This window comes from Haliotis rubra, unplaced genomic scaffold (assembly GCF_003918875.1).
Source record: "Haliotis rubra isolate DU_JTF1 unplaced genomic scaffold, ASM391887v1 Scf24, whole genome shotgun sequence".
Taxonomy (NCBI): Eukaryota; Metazoa; Mollusca; class Gastropoda; order Lepetellida; family Haliotidae; genus Haliotis; species Haliotis rubra.
This window is the reverse complement of record NW_025766447.1, coordinates 1539826-1556901: the sequence shown is the minus strand read 5'-3', so window position 1 is coordinate 1556901 and position 17076 is coordinate 1539826. Positions and strand designations below refer to the sequence as shown.

Genomic DNA, 17076 nt, shown 5'->3' with positions numbered 1-17076 from the left:
TGGTTATAAAAGTAGGATCGATATGAAAATATTTTGTTCATACGTTTAAATATATTACAGAGAACTATTAATGTATTAACTATTAATGTGTTTCTAATGTATCACATTAGGAGCCAGTTCTTATTTTGAAAAGGCAAGAAATGTGGCTATATATATATAAAAAGTAACGAGTCCGCATTTTGTATGAACCCCTTTTGTCAATCGGAGTAACTCTTAAGCTTCTTCTTGACTCGGCGTTAGATGTAAGGCGTATCTAACTTTGTCGGGAGATCTCGATATTCTCCGAATGGTTAACCACGTGACATAACCAACATGGCGTCCCCCAGTAAGAAGCGTGGTTCTGTGAAACTCCCAAACAACGTGGCCTTAGAACCAGAACAGCAGGAAGCCTTCGAAAAGACTGTATTGGAAATCAAGAACAGGGTAAAAATAGAATATTATTCTGGGTTAGACATCCTTGTGGTATGCTAGGGCTTACTAGTTTGACATGATTGGTTTTAGGACGCCAAACAACAGTCATCAGGTTGGGGAAACCTACCGATCAGCGTATAATAGGCCGAACAAGATATTATAGGCCGTTCTGCCTACTTTGCTATAGGCCGATCGGGCTATATTTGAACATTTTTCTAATTATTTCACAAACTATCAATTTCCGCACGAAATGGTTTTTATATGATCATAGAGATGAATAGTTAATGGACCTCCTCAGCTTGAAAAAAATAAGTTTTTGTCCAAAATGGAAATTTATATCATGTTCAGGAAAAGATGTTTCATTAAGAACTCAATTTTGCATAGATTTTCCTTTTGAAAACTAACACTGAATATCTATGTCATTAATTTGCAATGGAAATCGTCAAAAAATATTATAGACTTATATTTAATTAACAATTTCCAAACTCCTTTATTATGTGATGAAAATTCTCAAAAAGGGTTTGAATGAAAACCTTTGGACATCAAAACTTGAATGATGTTAATATCCTCATGCGGACATGCACCGCTTATATTTAATTAAAAATCTATTTGATGAAAATATCATAACTTATAGGCCTATTATAGGCATGCACCACTTAAAATTTATTTGATAAATATCATAACTTATAGGCCTATTATAGGCCAACCTGGTCATTGTATTTTTTCGATTACTATCACATGAAAAATTGGAAATCATGTCATTATCTTATTAAGGAGATGCTATCTCATACACAAGCCATCATCCGAGTATTTACAATGTTTGTGTGATACAACCTGCCTTGTTATAGGGAGAGTAAGCACGCCGTCGAAAACTTAATTCAACGATACTGATGTGTGGTGATGTTTATATATATACTTGAATTGATGAACTGAAAACAGTGAGTCTCGAACTCACATTGGTGAGTTTCATAATATACGTTCGCCATCTTATTTTGTTACTATTTTACCATTTTTACCAATAATCCTTTCCTTTAATACTCAAACCCATGTATTCTAGGGTTATGGTGGCGAACATATCCTATGGTATAAGTGGCTCCCTGATAACTTGATATGGGTAGAATGCACTTTACCAGGTGTCCCAGCAAACTGTCTCGCTATATCACTGCTTAAATCATGGTCTAGTGCTCTCTAGTGGCAAACTGGTTTAGAGGCAAACACCCATTTACGATCCTTAGTTTTAGACCTTACCTTAGTCAGTCAATCCAAATGTATCCAATTTGAAACATGTTTTGTTCCACCAAGATGTCCCAGACACAATGGCCTGAAAAAGATGAACGGGAATGTTGTGACATCACTCGTGCGTTACTGAAGTGCTAATGACCCATTAAACGAGTACTCATTAACTTTGATTTGGTTTGTGGTTCGAGGTAGAGTGTTGGGTAATGATGTCTCTAATTAACCAAGTCAGTAAACTGGCGAAGCATCCTAAACTGACCATTTATTTCCTAAATGATGTATGAGTCACCCGATTCAATCAGTCCACTCATTTCCCTTATTTTATTTGTTATCTGCAAGAGAAATGAATCAATATGAATTTGTATAAGACAAAATATTATGTATGTCAACTTCTTGTTTATTCTATACATAAAGTTTCTTGGCTTTTCCTTGCCCCTTCGTCAGGTGAATAATGAATTTGGTTGCTCTGGTCAGTGTAAAAAGTACACTGGTCTTTCTTAACTTGACTTCAGATTTTCCTTAAATGTTTATCAAATTTATATTAAGTTTTCAATTCTAAACAGCCTGGTTATATAGAACACACACTCACCACTCTCAGGGTCACACAATCATGCGTCTATCATGTTGTCTGCAGGATTATCGGACATACAATTGGCACTGGTTTTGCCAGTAAACTCATTTACACCAGACAAATATCTGTTTATTTTGAACATAACTATGGATCAGGATTGTCCTCAGGGTTCATACAAATTGTAAAGGGCATTGCCACTGTGAATAGCCATTTTGCAGCTATGGACCGTGACAAGTAACAGATGTAAATTCAGCAATGTTGAAGTTGAGACTGCTGAAATAGTTATCTGAAATACGTATTATGTTGGGGAAAGTTTTGAAATAACTACCACATAAACTTCAAAATAAGATCTTACCTGTGAAGATCCGGGTTAGAATGATTCTTCAGTAACCCATGCTTGTCGTAAGAGGCGACTAACGGGATTGGGTTTACGCAGATCGATGCTCATGCTGTTGATCACTGGATTGTCTGGTCTAGACTCGATTATTTACAGACCACCGCCATATAGCTGGAATATTGCTGAGTGCGGCATCAAAACTAAACTCACTAACTCAAAATAAGATCAAGTATTTTGTGAAGTTCATTGGAGAAACATGCTTGTTCAGCATTATATTCAGTATTTCTCCAAGCTGTCAACTCAATGACAGGATATTTTTTAACCAAGTGCTCACCTAGTGTTTGATGTGTGTTCAGGGAGCGTCGAATGTCAATCAGCCAGGAGTTATCTACATTGGACATATTCCACATGGATTCTTCGAGCCACAGATGAAATCCTTCTTTTCACAGTTCGGTAGGGTGACACGACTTCGTCTGGCAAGGAGTAAAAATGTAAGTTCAAAATCAACTACTTAGATTTTCTTTTTGGTAACAGTTAGTATTTCTCTTTCCCCCAAGAAATCTTTATCACAATTCGGTAACTGTCAAGAAATCTCATCCCCACCAAGCATCCCCGGAGGGCATGGTACCTGAAACACTACTAGCTGTTATATTGGCCTATTATGAGAAGGGTTTAAGTGGAGTTCACATAAATCCTGGCATGACTTCAGCTGTTGATGATATGGTGGAGGACACTTTAAAAGGTGAATGAAAATGACTGAAATCCAAGTGATTACATCATTTCATGTTTATGCTACATCATTGTCAACATCATCTTCTGAGAAACCTCCAAACTAATGAATTAACTATGACACTATTTATAAACACGTTAATTAAAATGTAAATAAAAATCTTGTTCCATCCTCGATAATCTCCAGGGTATACGTTACGATCAATCTCCACTATACCATGGATGCATCCACGGCTTGGCCCGATAATTTTATAACCTCCCTTGGCTGGCTCCGCATTCTCACAGTAGCCAATCAGCTAAGAAGCCGTTACAACCGAGCTTGCCAATGTCAGGAATGATAGCGGTAGCAGTCGCGAAGGTTTGTTCACAGTGCCACTCAGATTTTGGGGGAAATAATACTGACAAATTGACAGATCTGAAACTTTAAATAAATATATGGAAGAATTCCTTCTACCTCTTTCAGAGTACCTCTACATCACTTGTGTTACCAAGTTTAAACGGTTAGATAATTTAAGAAGCAAAAGTGAGTTGTGATTGGTATGCTCAACTTCCCAGTGTAGACACCTGATTGGATAAAAAGCCAGCCAAGGGAGGTAATAAAATTATCGGGCCAAGCCGTGGATGCATCCAGGGTATAGTGGAGATTGATCGTAACGTATACTCTGGAGATTAGCCAGGATGATCTTGTTCTTACTTCATAGGAATGTATAAATGAAACACATCAATGAAGATGCGATGACATGTTAGTGCTGTAATGGTATGTTTGGAGAAGAGCATGGTTGGAGACCATATTTCCAGTTCTTCCAGACACAAAACCCAGTGATATTTATTGGAATGTTGTTTAAGTGTTGTCAGACATTACTCCTTCACTTCTGTTTCAGACTGGCAATTCCAAGGGTTATGCCTTCGTAGAGTTTGCTTCTGAAGAGGTGGCCAAGATTGTTGCCGACACAATGAACAACTATCTCATGTTTGAGAAGCTTCTGAAATGTACGTATATCCCATAATATCGATATCATTGTAAGGTTTTGTGCTCATGCTGCTGATCCTCAGTGTTTGGAGTGAGTGAGTTTAATTTATACACCACACTCAGCAATATACCAGCTATATGGTGGCGGTCTGTAAATAATCGAGTCTCCGCTAGATGATACAGTGGTCAACAGCATGAACATTGATCTACGCAATTGGGATACAATGACGTGTGTCAAGCAAGTCAGTGAGCCTGACCACCCAATCCCGTTAGTCGTCTCTTATGACAAGCATAGGTTACTGAAGATAAATTCTAACCCGGGTTTTCACGGGTATTCTCTCAGTGTTTGCAGGCTGCTAGCATGATTGACGTATCTGTAATATTGTCGTTTTAGTATAAACAGCATTCACTCACCCAGTGTCTTAAATGACATCCAGTGGCTCTTTTAGTGCATAAAATCTTCATCTACCGTTTCTGCAACTTATTCCTTCCTTAACATTCAAAACCGCCTCTGTGGTGTAGTGGTTAGAGCATCCGCCCGGAGAGACCGGAAGGTCGCGGGTTTGATCCCCGACCGCGTCATACCAAAAGACGGTTAAATATGGTGCTTGTTGGTCCCTGCCTGGCGTTCGGCATTAATGGGTACAGCAAGGACTGTTCGGCTCGGAGTCAGTATAATGTGTCTGAGTGGGGTACTCATGTTTCACTGCGGCATGGTATCTCAGTGGGCTAGCACTATAATACCAACTGAAGTCTGGGCTAGTACAAGCAGCCGCACATACACACATACACACGCGTGCACGTCATCATAAGAGCGAAATATTCCCAAGCACGACGTTAAAAACCAATTTCACCTCACTTCACCTCACCTTACCTTAACATACAAATTCTGAGTCTGATTAATTGTGTCAAGGGTGTGGTGGACTAGTGATTTCTGTTGTTAGTGTATTTCACAGCTGGGTTTCACATGTTCAGATTTTGACCAACTGCTGATCAGGACAAGTATAATGCAGAAGACATTCAGTTAACGTTCTGAAAAAGCCACCATCTTGCTTATTGTTGTTGCCTGTGCGGCTCAGGGTTACAACTTATACACAAAAATGCAGGTCATTTGCATGCCTGACAGCATGCTTTGTTGTTCATAATATCAATCACACGATAGTCTAGTTCAGACTTGATTTTGTGCAGTCGACTGGTCTAAAGCTGTATGAAACGAGTGATTGTTATCCCCCGCAACGCATTTTGCGGGGGGTATTAAAATGGACTCCGTCCGTCCGTGCACATTTGTCTTTTCCGGGAGCAGAACTCTAAAACTGTTCAATATTTCTTCACCAAACTTGGCACATAGATAGATCTGGTGGTGTACTGGTGCCTTTTGGTAGTTTTGGAATTCTGAATAAAATATTTTTGGCGTTTCCATTGCAACAAGTTTGACTTAGCCTGAAATTGGTGGTAGTGCTCTTTTCCGGAGCAGAACTCTAAAACCGTTCAATGTTTCTTCACTAAACTTGACACATAAATTGGTCTAGTGGTGTACTGGTTCCTTTTTGGTAGTTTTGGAATTCTGAATAAAATATTTTTGTCATTTCCATGGCAACAAGTTTGACATAGACTGAAATTGGTCATAGTGCTCCTTTCTGGAGCAGAACTTTAAAAACCTTTCAATACTCTCCTTCCACTTTTCTATATACACACCTAAATATTTGACATAATCATAACTCGTAGACATAATCATGAAGAGTATTTTGCCATTGCGAGGGATATTGATGACTTTGTCTTCTTGTTTTAGGTGCTTTCTGGCCAAAGGAGAAGGTTCATGAGGATCTCTTCAAGGGAAGTAATCGGAAGTTCAAGAGCCCAAAGAGTCATGTGAATGCCATACAGCGCCACAACGCTGTCAAGTCCAAGGCTAAACAGTTGACTCTTTCAAAAAAAATGCTTCACAAGCAGAAGAAATGTTTCTCCAAGTTAGCGGAACTTGGCATCGACTTCACAGCTGATGATGTCACAATGGTCAGTGTTGTTCAGGGAACTCGGTTCCCCCGTTTAAACTGTAGTTTTACATACTCCTTATTAGATAGGCTCCAGCAGTCCAATTTTATATGTCTATAACATGTTTAAGATATTACATAAATCCATAGCGTATTATTGTGTTTGTCATGGGGATCATTGAATGTATTGGGAACCCTTGGGAATATGATTTTTTAGAAATACTTTCAACTATTATATTTTTCCTTATCCTGACTCATGCTCTTTTTGCTTGTCTTCTTCTTCTTGCGAACATAGTGGAACACTTGTATCTCCCTAATTGAAGCTCCCTTCAATTTAAAATCACTAATTAGTATTCACCACGAGTTACCTCCTTTCCACAAGCGCGGGAACGAGGGCGCCACCTCTACCCATGTGCCTCACTCTCTCCTTCTTCGCCCAGTGAGCTGGACGTGAGAGCGCCTGTGTCTCCCGACACACTATATCCTTTGAATTATATTTAGTTAGTTACCTCGTATAGACATCTATAGAGGTTTAGCTAGTATCCTTCAACGATTATATATTGATATTTAGTCGTTTTTTCCACAGTTTAGTCACGGGACTTGTGTTTGTTTCAGTGGATTACGTTGATGAAAATTCTGTACTATTGCAGATTACGCGTTTTATGCTGCTGCTGATCCGCCTTTAATATGATGTACGGCCATGTTTATTATATTCACATTGCAGTTGCGGTACTAATTTATCCAATTCTACCTTTTATTAATATTTACTTTGGCGTTTGCACGCGACAGCAGATAGGTCGCGATGCAGAGTCTAGTATGACTGATACACCGGAACCCCTCGCCAGTCTACTGCTGTTGGCCGACTCCCCTCCGTGTGGTGTTCGTTAGAGTGGTGGAGAGTGTGGGACGAGTCCGCCATCTCCAAGAAGCATCCTGCTTCCCAGACATCCCATCGCCGCAGCAGAAGACTAGAGGGTTTTTCTACTACATCTCAACAACCGAGACCGTTCCCATCGAAGTTTTGGGCCTGTATGATGATCAGCCGGTCATCATACGGATGTACATCAAAGATTGACCGATGTCGGCACAGATCAGCATGCAGCCTGATGTACCAACGCAGATATCGCGATGATCGTCCTGAGGGTCCCATCATTACCAACACTCAACGCAGACGTCGCACACCCAGGGCAGCGTCGACCTCTGAGGGAAAATCAACGAAGTCTACTAGGACTTTCTCAACCGAGATTGTTCCAGCCGATGACCTGGACCTCTACGATGATCAGCTGATCATCATCCCCGACGACGCACACAAGAAACGACCGGTGACAGCTACAACGCACATCAGCAGAGATCACCATGCAGCCTGATGCCTCTACACTGATGTCGGACGATTTTCCGTGGACCCTCCATTAACACCGCAGATAAAGCACCGACGACCTCGCCGCAGACCATCCAGAAGACATGATGCAATAAATTATGAACATCATGGAGGACCAATATCTCGCGGTAGCAGGGTCCGAAGTTTCGAAGGCTCCAACGTAGACAGCACCCCAGAGGCACCCCCGTCAACGTAGCAGCCAGGGACGATGTCACCTTCGGAAGGAAGTCACGGACCACCTTGACGAAGGACCTAGATGTACAGCCTTCGGCGAGCGGCGAAAGGACCTAGATGTACAGCCTTCGGCGAAGGCGGGAAAGAACCTAGATACAGCCTTCCGGCGAAGGACTTCGCGAAGGCAGGATAGATCATCACCTTATCGCGGTTTCATCCCTAGATGTGGACTCGGACCATCAGACATCACGGAAGCCTTCGCGAAGGTCATATCGTCGTTCCCTCGACCGACGATTTAGAGGAAGCTTAGCGAAGGCATGCGCCGGCGACACCTGAATCCAGATCATCATCATCTAGAAGGACATCGAGGGACTATACAAGAGCCATGAAACTATCAACGTTCCCCTCACAAGTCTCGAGAAGATCAACCCATAGACAAGTTGATCATCGATATCAAGTATAAGAACTACAATCGTATATTGGTTCTGATGAATCCATGACGACAGTATTATGTTCGCTGGCCTAAATAGATCTAGAACGATCAATTAGACACTTATCACCAGACTTCGTGTAATACGACTTCTGAATATGATAAGATGATCCATGCGGCCCTACTTAGGCAAGCTCTTCGCCGATCCCACATCCTGTTAAACACAGAGGCTGTTCACGAAGCAAGCTCATATATATATTTATATATATATATATATACTAATCGGGCTTTGATTCGACACCTTCGCGATGGTCGCGAAGGCTAAGTGGCTCCAAGTCTACTTCACCCAGAAGATCTAGAAGGGATACTTCGAGAACTTCGCGAAGTCTCCGGCGTCACCGAGGAAGTCTCCTCCAAGGTTTCCATATACTAGCCACTCGCCATATATAGCTACTCGTCAGTCCGTTTCAAGACGCCGCATAAGTTGATTATCAACTGTATGCCAGATGCCGCCTATAAGCCTCACGCCGAAGATAATTGCTCAGGCTATTTACAACACAGAACGCCGCTGTATTATTAGTCAACGACATTTCATAGATCTTCACAGAAATTAACTATTCCGTATAAATTGCTAATATACAATCCCGGACGACGATACGATTATCTACATGCGTGATCATTACGCATATCTGCAGACAATTCAATATCGAAATTGAACAGCAGCCTTGTTACAGCGAAAGTATAACTCTTAATCGTCAAAGTTTCTGAGAAGAAATATGTACAACAAGTTCAACGTTAATTCTACAATTATGACGATACATTCATGTATACAGTCTACAAGCTCACAACTTGCAAGTTGTTTATACCCTTATATATAAGGAAGTCGGAATTATATTCAAAACTGAAATTACTTTCACGACAACCAGGAAAATAACCTACCCAGCATAAAATTACAGAGCGAGATATTTCACGCGGAGGTTTCGCTGGCGGTTACCATTAACCCTCAAACACGTGGTCACTCGGATAACCGGGAAGCTACGGTGAAGACCGACGTTTATGCTAATATCAACGGCGACAACAAGAATTTATTCAAGGTGGGTTTTTCCCGCTACACCGGTGACATCACAGCGGGTATTATACAGAATCAAAATGCCTTGTTCTGATTGGACTGGCGAGGGACAACGACCTACACAGAGGTCGATCTCTATTCACAGTTCAAGACTTACGTCACAAGTGACAACTATATATCAGTGAACGAGCAAGCCTCATTACAGTCCAGTTAACCTGAACATTCATGATTAGACTGCCTTTCTTCAGTTAGAGACCTCCCTGTCAAGTTAAGGCACGAGGATCGGCAGTCAGGCGATTTTACATAAAGTTCAACGAGGACAGACACACCTGGTTGTGCACCTACATCGTCAAGGACTTCGCAGCGAATTACCTAGACGAAGATACAAGTGGATCTAAATCCACAGCGTTTCAGACTACAGCTGAATTTCATCGTTTACTAACACAACTAGATGGTTAGTAAACCTACTAAACTTCTGTTTGGAGAATAAAACGGAAATTTCACACCAACCTGGGGATATGAATATAGTGCTCCAACACCTCACAAGTGAGGTTTATGAACACGCCTGGATGACATACTTGGACCCCATGATACGATGACGATTCTATCAAGATGGCCAGCAAGAGCACTGTAAATTTATCTCCACCAAACCAAACAGGAGGAAAAATGCAACAGATTATTTCCTCTATCATCAACTTACGCAGAGTGAAGTCTCATGTACTATATCTCCATTTGGATCAGAACTGTCATACTAATTGCATATGCGGATGGACCTATTCCGACCCTCCATGAGCTTTAATACTCATGATATTATAGCTAACTTCTACAATTGTTCTACACAAATGTGATTGAAATAATGGAGGGTTTATTTCTGAAATCCGATATGGTGGTTGCAAACCATTATCTGAGAGATATCACCACCGAGGACGCCTCAGGTATACACCAATTCGATCCCATGGTCCTCGCTGACAACAGCTGACAGTTCCTCGGAGAAGATAAGTCAATCTAACAGATTTTTACTTATCTTATAACAATACTAAATAGCTTCATGCTATATATAATTTACTTAAGTTCCTTTTATCATCACAGTACTATGATTATTACATCATACAATATATAAGTTAACAACTCTACAGAGTTTGTTATTATATATATTTACCTTAAGTTATTCATATCTTAAGAGTAATACTATGGTTACATGATAAATGCATTAGCTAACAAACTCTACAGAGTTTTTGGCTATTTTATACATAGCTTAAGTTAATTAAGCTAACAAACTCTACGGAGTTTTACTATTATATAGGTAACTTAAGCTAATTATACTTAAGCATAGTACTATATTCATATTATTAAAATATATTGGCTAACAAACTCTAAGGAGTTTGGCTATTATATAGGTAGCTTAAGCTGTTTCATATCTTAAGCTTAGTACTATGTTTATATCATATAAGTAGATTAGCTAACAAACTCTAAAGAGTTTTTTGCTATTTGGCTTAAGTATCATCATATTTCTAAGCAATATGGTTATATTATAACATGTATTAGCTAACAAACTCTACAGAGTTTTAGCTATTATATATGTAACTTAAGCTTATTCATATCTTAAAGCAAGTACTATGTTTATATCATATAGGTATATTAGCTATCAAAACTCTAAAAGAGGGTTTTGCTATTATATATTTCGCGCTTAAGTTTCATCATATTTTAAGCTTTATGGTTACATTATAACATGTATTAGCTAACAAACTCTCACGGAGTTCTTGCTATTATATATATGTAGCTTAAGTTTTCCTTCATAAGCTCAATACTAGGTTTATATCATAGCTAACAAACTCTAAAGGGTTGTTTTCGCTATTATACAATTAGCTTAAGTTTTCATCATATCTTAAGCAGTATATTTACATTATAAAGGTATTAGCTAACAAAACCCGACGGAGTTTTGTTATTATATATATATAGCTTAAGTTTCATCATAACTTAAGCTCAGTACTATGTTTTTAACATAAAAAGTATATTAGTTAATAAACTCTAAGGAGTTTATTTTGCTATATACATTTAGCTTAAGTCTAATCTTATCTTAAGCTTAGTACTATGGTTACACTATAAACATATTAGCTAATAAACTCTACAGAGTTTTTTGGCTATTATATATGTAGCTTAAGTTAATAATATCTTAAGCACAATACTATACTCATATTGTAAAATATATTAGCTAACAAACTCTACGGAGTTTTGCTATTATATATGTAGCTTAAGTTCATTATATCTTAAGCACACTACTATACTCATATTGTAAAAATATATTAGCTAACAAACTCTCACGGAGTTTTGCTATTATATATGTAGCTTAAGTTAATTATATCTTAAGCACACTACTATACTCATATTGTAAAATATATTAGCTAACAAAACCCTACAGAGTTTTGCATTTATATATATGTAGCTTAAGTTAATTATATCTTAAGCTCAGTACTATACTAATATTATAAATATATATTAGCTAACAAACTCTACAGAGTTTGGCTATTATATATGTAGCTTAAGTTAATTATAGCTTAAGCACAGTACTATACTCATATTATAAAAATATATTAGCTAACAAACTCTACAGAGTTTGGCTATTATATATGTAGCTTAAGTTAATTATAGCTTAAGCACAGTACTATACTCATATTATAAAATATATTAGCTAACAAACTCTACAGAGTTTTTTGCTATTATATATGTAGCTAAAGCTTATTCATATCTTAAGCTCAGCATTATATCTATATCATATAAGTATATTAACTAACAAACTCTAAAGAGTTTGCTATTATATAATTAGCTTAAGTTTAATCATATCTTAAGCTTAGTACTATGTTATATCTTAAAGTATTTTAGCTAACAAACTCTAAGGAGTTTATACTAGCATATTAACAAGCTTAAGTCTATTAGTCTTAAGCATTGTATTAATGTTATATATACTTTATCATAATAAGTACATGGTAATAACCTTTTATATGGCAGCTGATAAGTTAGCAGCAGGAATTCATCAGTTCAGTGCCTTTATGAAGTTCCCATAGGGTTATTACAATCATCACAGTTCAAATCACTAATTATTAAAAATCCAAAGTATTAGATATTCCCACCTCCGTTCAAGGTAGGATGCTACAAGCAAAAAGAGCATGAGTCAGGATAAGGAAAAATATGTCATTTTTGGAGTAAAATTGATATTTTATACTTATCCTGACTCATGAGGTCAGCCCTCCCATCCTCCCCAAATAACACTTTGGATTTCCCTGTAAATTCAAATGTTGGGCTCAGTATATGAGGAGAGAGTGAGGCACATGGGTAGAGGTGGCGCCCTCGTTCCCGAGCTTGTGGAAAGGAGGTAACTCGTGGTGAATACTAATTAGTGATTTTAAATTGAAGGGAGCTTCAATTAGGGAGATACAAGTGTTCCACTATGTTCGCAAGAAGAAGAAGACAAGCAAAAAGAGCATGAGTCAGGATAAGTATAAAATATCAATTTTACTCCAAAAATTACATTTTTCAGTATATTTCTTTCTCCATTGTTTTTGGCACTAGTTTCATTTTGTGATGATAACGTCATATCTTTTTCAAACTTATCCCTTGCATGATTTAGCCTTTACAGTAAAGTCTTCTTGCCTTCCAGAAAGTATCTGTTAAGAAGAATGTAAAGTCTCCTGTTCCAAACACTGTGAAGGCAAAGGATGGCAGCAACAAGGCCATTTTGTGGGAGGACAGCACAGAGGACGAAATATCCTTCAAGACACCCCCTAATGTTATTAAGTCATCAAACTAACTCGGACCACTAGTGGTTCGTTGAAGATTAATATGGATGATTCCGTGACTAGTGAACTGGAAGTGAAGAAGGGGAAGGGCAAGAAAGGTGTTAAAAAAGACAGCAAGAAAAATGAGGGAAAATCATCCACGATTCCTAAAGTTGGACAGAAGGGCAAGGTTGAAGAGTACAAAGATAAAGAAGAAAGGCCTCAAGTGAAGAGCTGCTTCAGCTGGACGTGATTGGGGGTGGGGACCTGATGTGACTGGGAAGGGCTAGGGGGGATTTATGTGAATAGAGAGGGATGTGACAGGGATGGGGTGGTGATTGAAGAGTTGTTGGAGAGACTCCTTGTCTACATATAGCGTCCAGATTGTACGCTGCACTACTTGCAATGGTGTGATCACTGACATTATAATTTCATGACTTGAATGTTGTACTCTTGCATATCCCCAAAAACCTGAAGTGTGGGGATAATGGTGTATTTGACTGATTTGACAACGTTTATCATCTCATGCTGATCTTTTGTTGGTAAGTAATGTGCTGAATTTCAAGGTAGATTGTACATGTATTGCATGAGGCATGGATGTTGGGACGTCAGATTTTGTTTTGGCTGGGATGATGTGAAAATGATGTCACCTGTTTATGTTGGAATAGTGAAAATGTATTGATAGTTGGATAATGTAAACATGTTTTGAATAACCTTATTTCCCCTGTATGATGACAGTGCTATGTAAACACAATGTACATACTATGATTCCTGTCGTTTGGTGATGGCAATAAATCCATCATTGTCTGATTGTGTTGTTTGTGATCATGCTCAATAGTTGTAGGGAAGTAGTACCAGCACTGAACAGGGTCATCAGTCAAGGCACTTCACTTGGCCATTGCACTGAATGGTGTTGCATACATGCTTCATTTCTCCTAAACAATCACAACATTAAATTCATTTTAATTCATGAGTGTGAAGCAATACCATTCAGCTTCTGATAGGTCGATATTGCTGTTTACTCCCAATCTGGAAGCAGTAAACAATCAGCCATTCATTCTGTGAAATGCAAATTTCTCATGAAGCAGGCAGGGCAGGCAAATTATGTGGTGGTTGAGTAAATGCCTGCTCAGCTCATCCTCCAGTGGTTAATACGTTACAGTAGCTTGTCATCTCAATCAAAAACAGCAGGAAGACCATGTTTCATTGATATTAACACTGCATGGGTACAACGAGTGAAGCCCATTTCTGGTGTCCCTCCCAGACCCCTGCATGTGTCTTTGCGAGGATTAAAGATTTGATAAAATATATACACAAATTTGAGATGACCCCCGACTCAAAATGCTTCACAGTATAAAACATTATGATGTATTGAACTGTGAAGCAATTCAAGTCGGGGTCATCTCAAAAACAACATTGTTTTAATCATTAATCCTTGCAAAGACATGAGCATGATGAGGGCCTGTGGTCCCTCCCTGTGATATTGTTGGAATAAGCATAAAACCATACTCACTCATAAAGCAAGCAGGTAAATTGAATATGAATACACAATGCTATTTAGAAAGTGGTCATATGCAACATGTTATATTTGGGATTACACTTTCTCAGTAAAGTACAGATTTTAGTACTTTTGTTGGGTCCCATGTGGGATTCGAACCCAAACCCTCAGTCAGGCACCTAATACCCTAACCCACTTAGCCACAGTGGCTTCCACTAGAGAAGGTTAGGTGGCTGACTTAGTGTGCTGGCGATTTGGTGCCTGACTCTGAGGGTGTGGGTTCGAATCCCAGATGGGTACACAGGTATCCCTGTCACTTTGGGCTTTCCGACCACATAAGTCAGTACGGTGTGATACTCCCGGGTTACTGCTACAGACGGCATTAAACCCAAACTCGTAACAGTTGACCAAATGGGGATCGGACAGATTATGCGACTAGGCTGATGGTGGCTCTGTACTTCCGATGCTGTCGATGTTAGTCACCGATTTGCCTTTTGATGACTCCAGTATGTCAGTATGTACTGGCCCCCATGATATATTGAGAGGTTATGACATGATAGTTTTCCTTTCGCCAGTCATATCGGCCCGAGACTACCATATCAGGAAGGATTATGATTCCCTAAAGCTGAAACCATGTCCGCATGGTAGGCTGTTGATGTTGGCACTGTAGCCGGTTTTGTCCATGTTTATCATCAGAAAATACCAAACATGGCGACACACCAGATGTTGATCTACAAATTAATTGATACTGACTTTTGTGGTCATTAGATATTCACTATCATTTCATCAGTTCCGGCAGTTATTTTTTGTCGGATGTACGATGATAAGATGAAAAGAAAGTATTTGCTTTCAGATATCCGATCCGATCTGAAGACTGGCCACAGATCTGTAAACCTGGCCCTGCCCGATTGGTTTATTCTCCTTGCATTATCTTTTGTTGTACGGAAATCAGTGAACGCGAATTGTCTATTTCTCAGTGAGATATGATTTAAACATTTATTTGCAATGAAAGGAACCGGATTGGTAAATAAGCATGAGCTTATATGAATACCGCTCCGGGATACAATGGAAGGAAGAGTAAACATGTCATGATGAATGTACAATGTGAATGATATATAAATGTTGCAAAAACGAGCAATAACGCCAATCATTGTTAAACAGTATATGTCATATAAACAAATTACTTTGGCTCAAATCAGTGAGATATCAACATTATATATCGCATCTTTAATAATTTCTACCCGTATTCAAACAACGATGACTTGATGACTGTCTCGAACGAATAGAGGGAAAGAGCGTGAGTGTTCTTCCATGGATAGTCTCACACAGGTCAAAATATCTGACGGCCATTATCTGGACCTTTTCTTCCGTTATATGTTTCCATATCTAGCCCAAATTTCGATACGATTGTTCGGCCATTATTTTATCTACTATACCCAGCTACTTGGAAGGAAAATTACTCGCTAGCCTCTCAAGAATAGTTTCGTCAGTTTTATGACCCCCCTTTTTTATATCGCATCGGGAATCTCATGAAAATGGCGCCCAACTACGATGTTTTATAAGAAATAAACTACGCCTTGTTCTTCGCTGGTCTTTATGAGTTATGGCTTTGTTGTATAATGTGTTAGGCAGTCCGTGAAGTAATTATTTTCGAGTTCTTTATGTATTATAATTGACGTTTATGGAAACACACACGTGCAGATACACGTACACACGCCAATTTACAATGTTTACACACCAGATTTCACGTTTATGCCTTCATGAACACAAACAAATATTGACTTTAACTCATTTAAAGACAAACAGATGTAAGATTCCGATCTGACAAACCAGGGTCGTTTACGTGTACTTAACGTGAGTGCCCACGCGTCGTGAGTCCCTGTTCACTGGGCCGTGGCTCAGATGACGTGGGGCGACACTAACTACACAGACTGTCAGCCTTGCAAGCTGCGTTGGGGGGATGGAGGAGAGATGTGGACGGGTAGGGGAGAAACAGTTATAAACGAATCATGCGTGTAGATTTAGCTGTCGTTTCAGCGTGTTTGTATGAACCAAATTATTGTATTCGGGGACCAGGGATGAACCACGTTATTGTATTCGGGATCAGGGAATGAAGCACGTGATTGTATTCGGGTACCATGGATGAATCACATTATTGTATTCGGAGGCAGGAAATATTGTATTCAATATGAATCAAACATGTTATTGTGGAATGAAACATGTTATTGTGTTGGGGGACAGGAATGAAGCACGTTATTGTGTTCGGGGACAGGAGTGAAGCATGTTATTGTGTTGGGGACAGGAGTGAAGCATGTTATTGTGTTGGGGGACCAGGAATGAAACGTGTTATTGTGGAATGAAACATGTTATTGGGTTCGGGGACAGGAATGAAGCACGTTATTGTGTTCGGGGACAGGAGTGAAGCATGTTATTGTGTTGGGGTCCAGGAATGAAACATATTATTGTGTTCGGGGACCAGGAATGAAACGTGTTATTGTGTTCGGGGACC

The 17076-nt window shown here is 39.2% G+C and overlaps 1 protein-coding gene across 1 annotated transcript; it reads left to right on the top strand.

The window, feature by feature from the left end:
* The first annotated feature begins 279 nt into the window (after window positions 1-279).
* Window positions 280-13876, top strand: LOC124278604 (MKI67 FHA domain-interacting nucleolar phosphoprotein-like). Its single transcript, XM_046714349.1, has 5 exons — window positions 280-423; window positions 2912-3046; window positions 4166-4274; window positions 6044-6267; window positions 12952-13876. Exons 1-5 carry the CDS (start codon window positions 313-315, stop codon window positions 13099-13101), a joined length of 729 nt encoding a protein of 242 aa, XP_046570305.1. The 5' UTR covers window positions 280-312; the 3' UTR covers window positions 13102-13876.
* The last annotated feature ends 3200 nt before the right edge of the window (window positions 13877-17076 follow it).

What these genes read in the sequence shown, in the direction of transcription:
- LOC124278604 (XM_046714349.1), top strand. Translation starts at nt 313, where the DNA reads ATGGCGTCCCCCAGTAAGAAGCGTGGTTCTGTGAAACTCCCAAACAAC. An exon ending in GTCTGGCAAGGAGTAAAAAT is followed by an intron (nt 3,047 to 4,165) that starts GTAAGTTCAAAA and finishes CTTCTGTTTCAG; the next exon opens with ACTGGCAATTCCAAGGGTTA. An exon ending in CAGCTGATGATGTCACAATG is followed by an intron (nt 6,268 to 12,951) that starts GTCAGTGTTGTT and finishes CTTGCCTTCCAG; the next exon opens with AAAGTATCTGTTAAGAAGAA.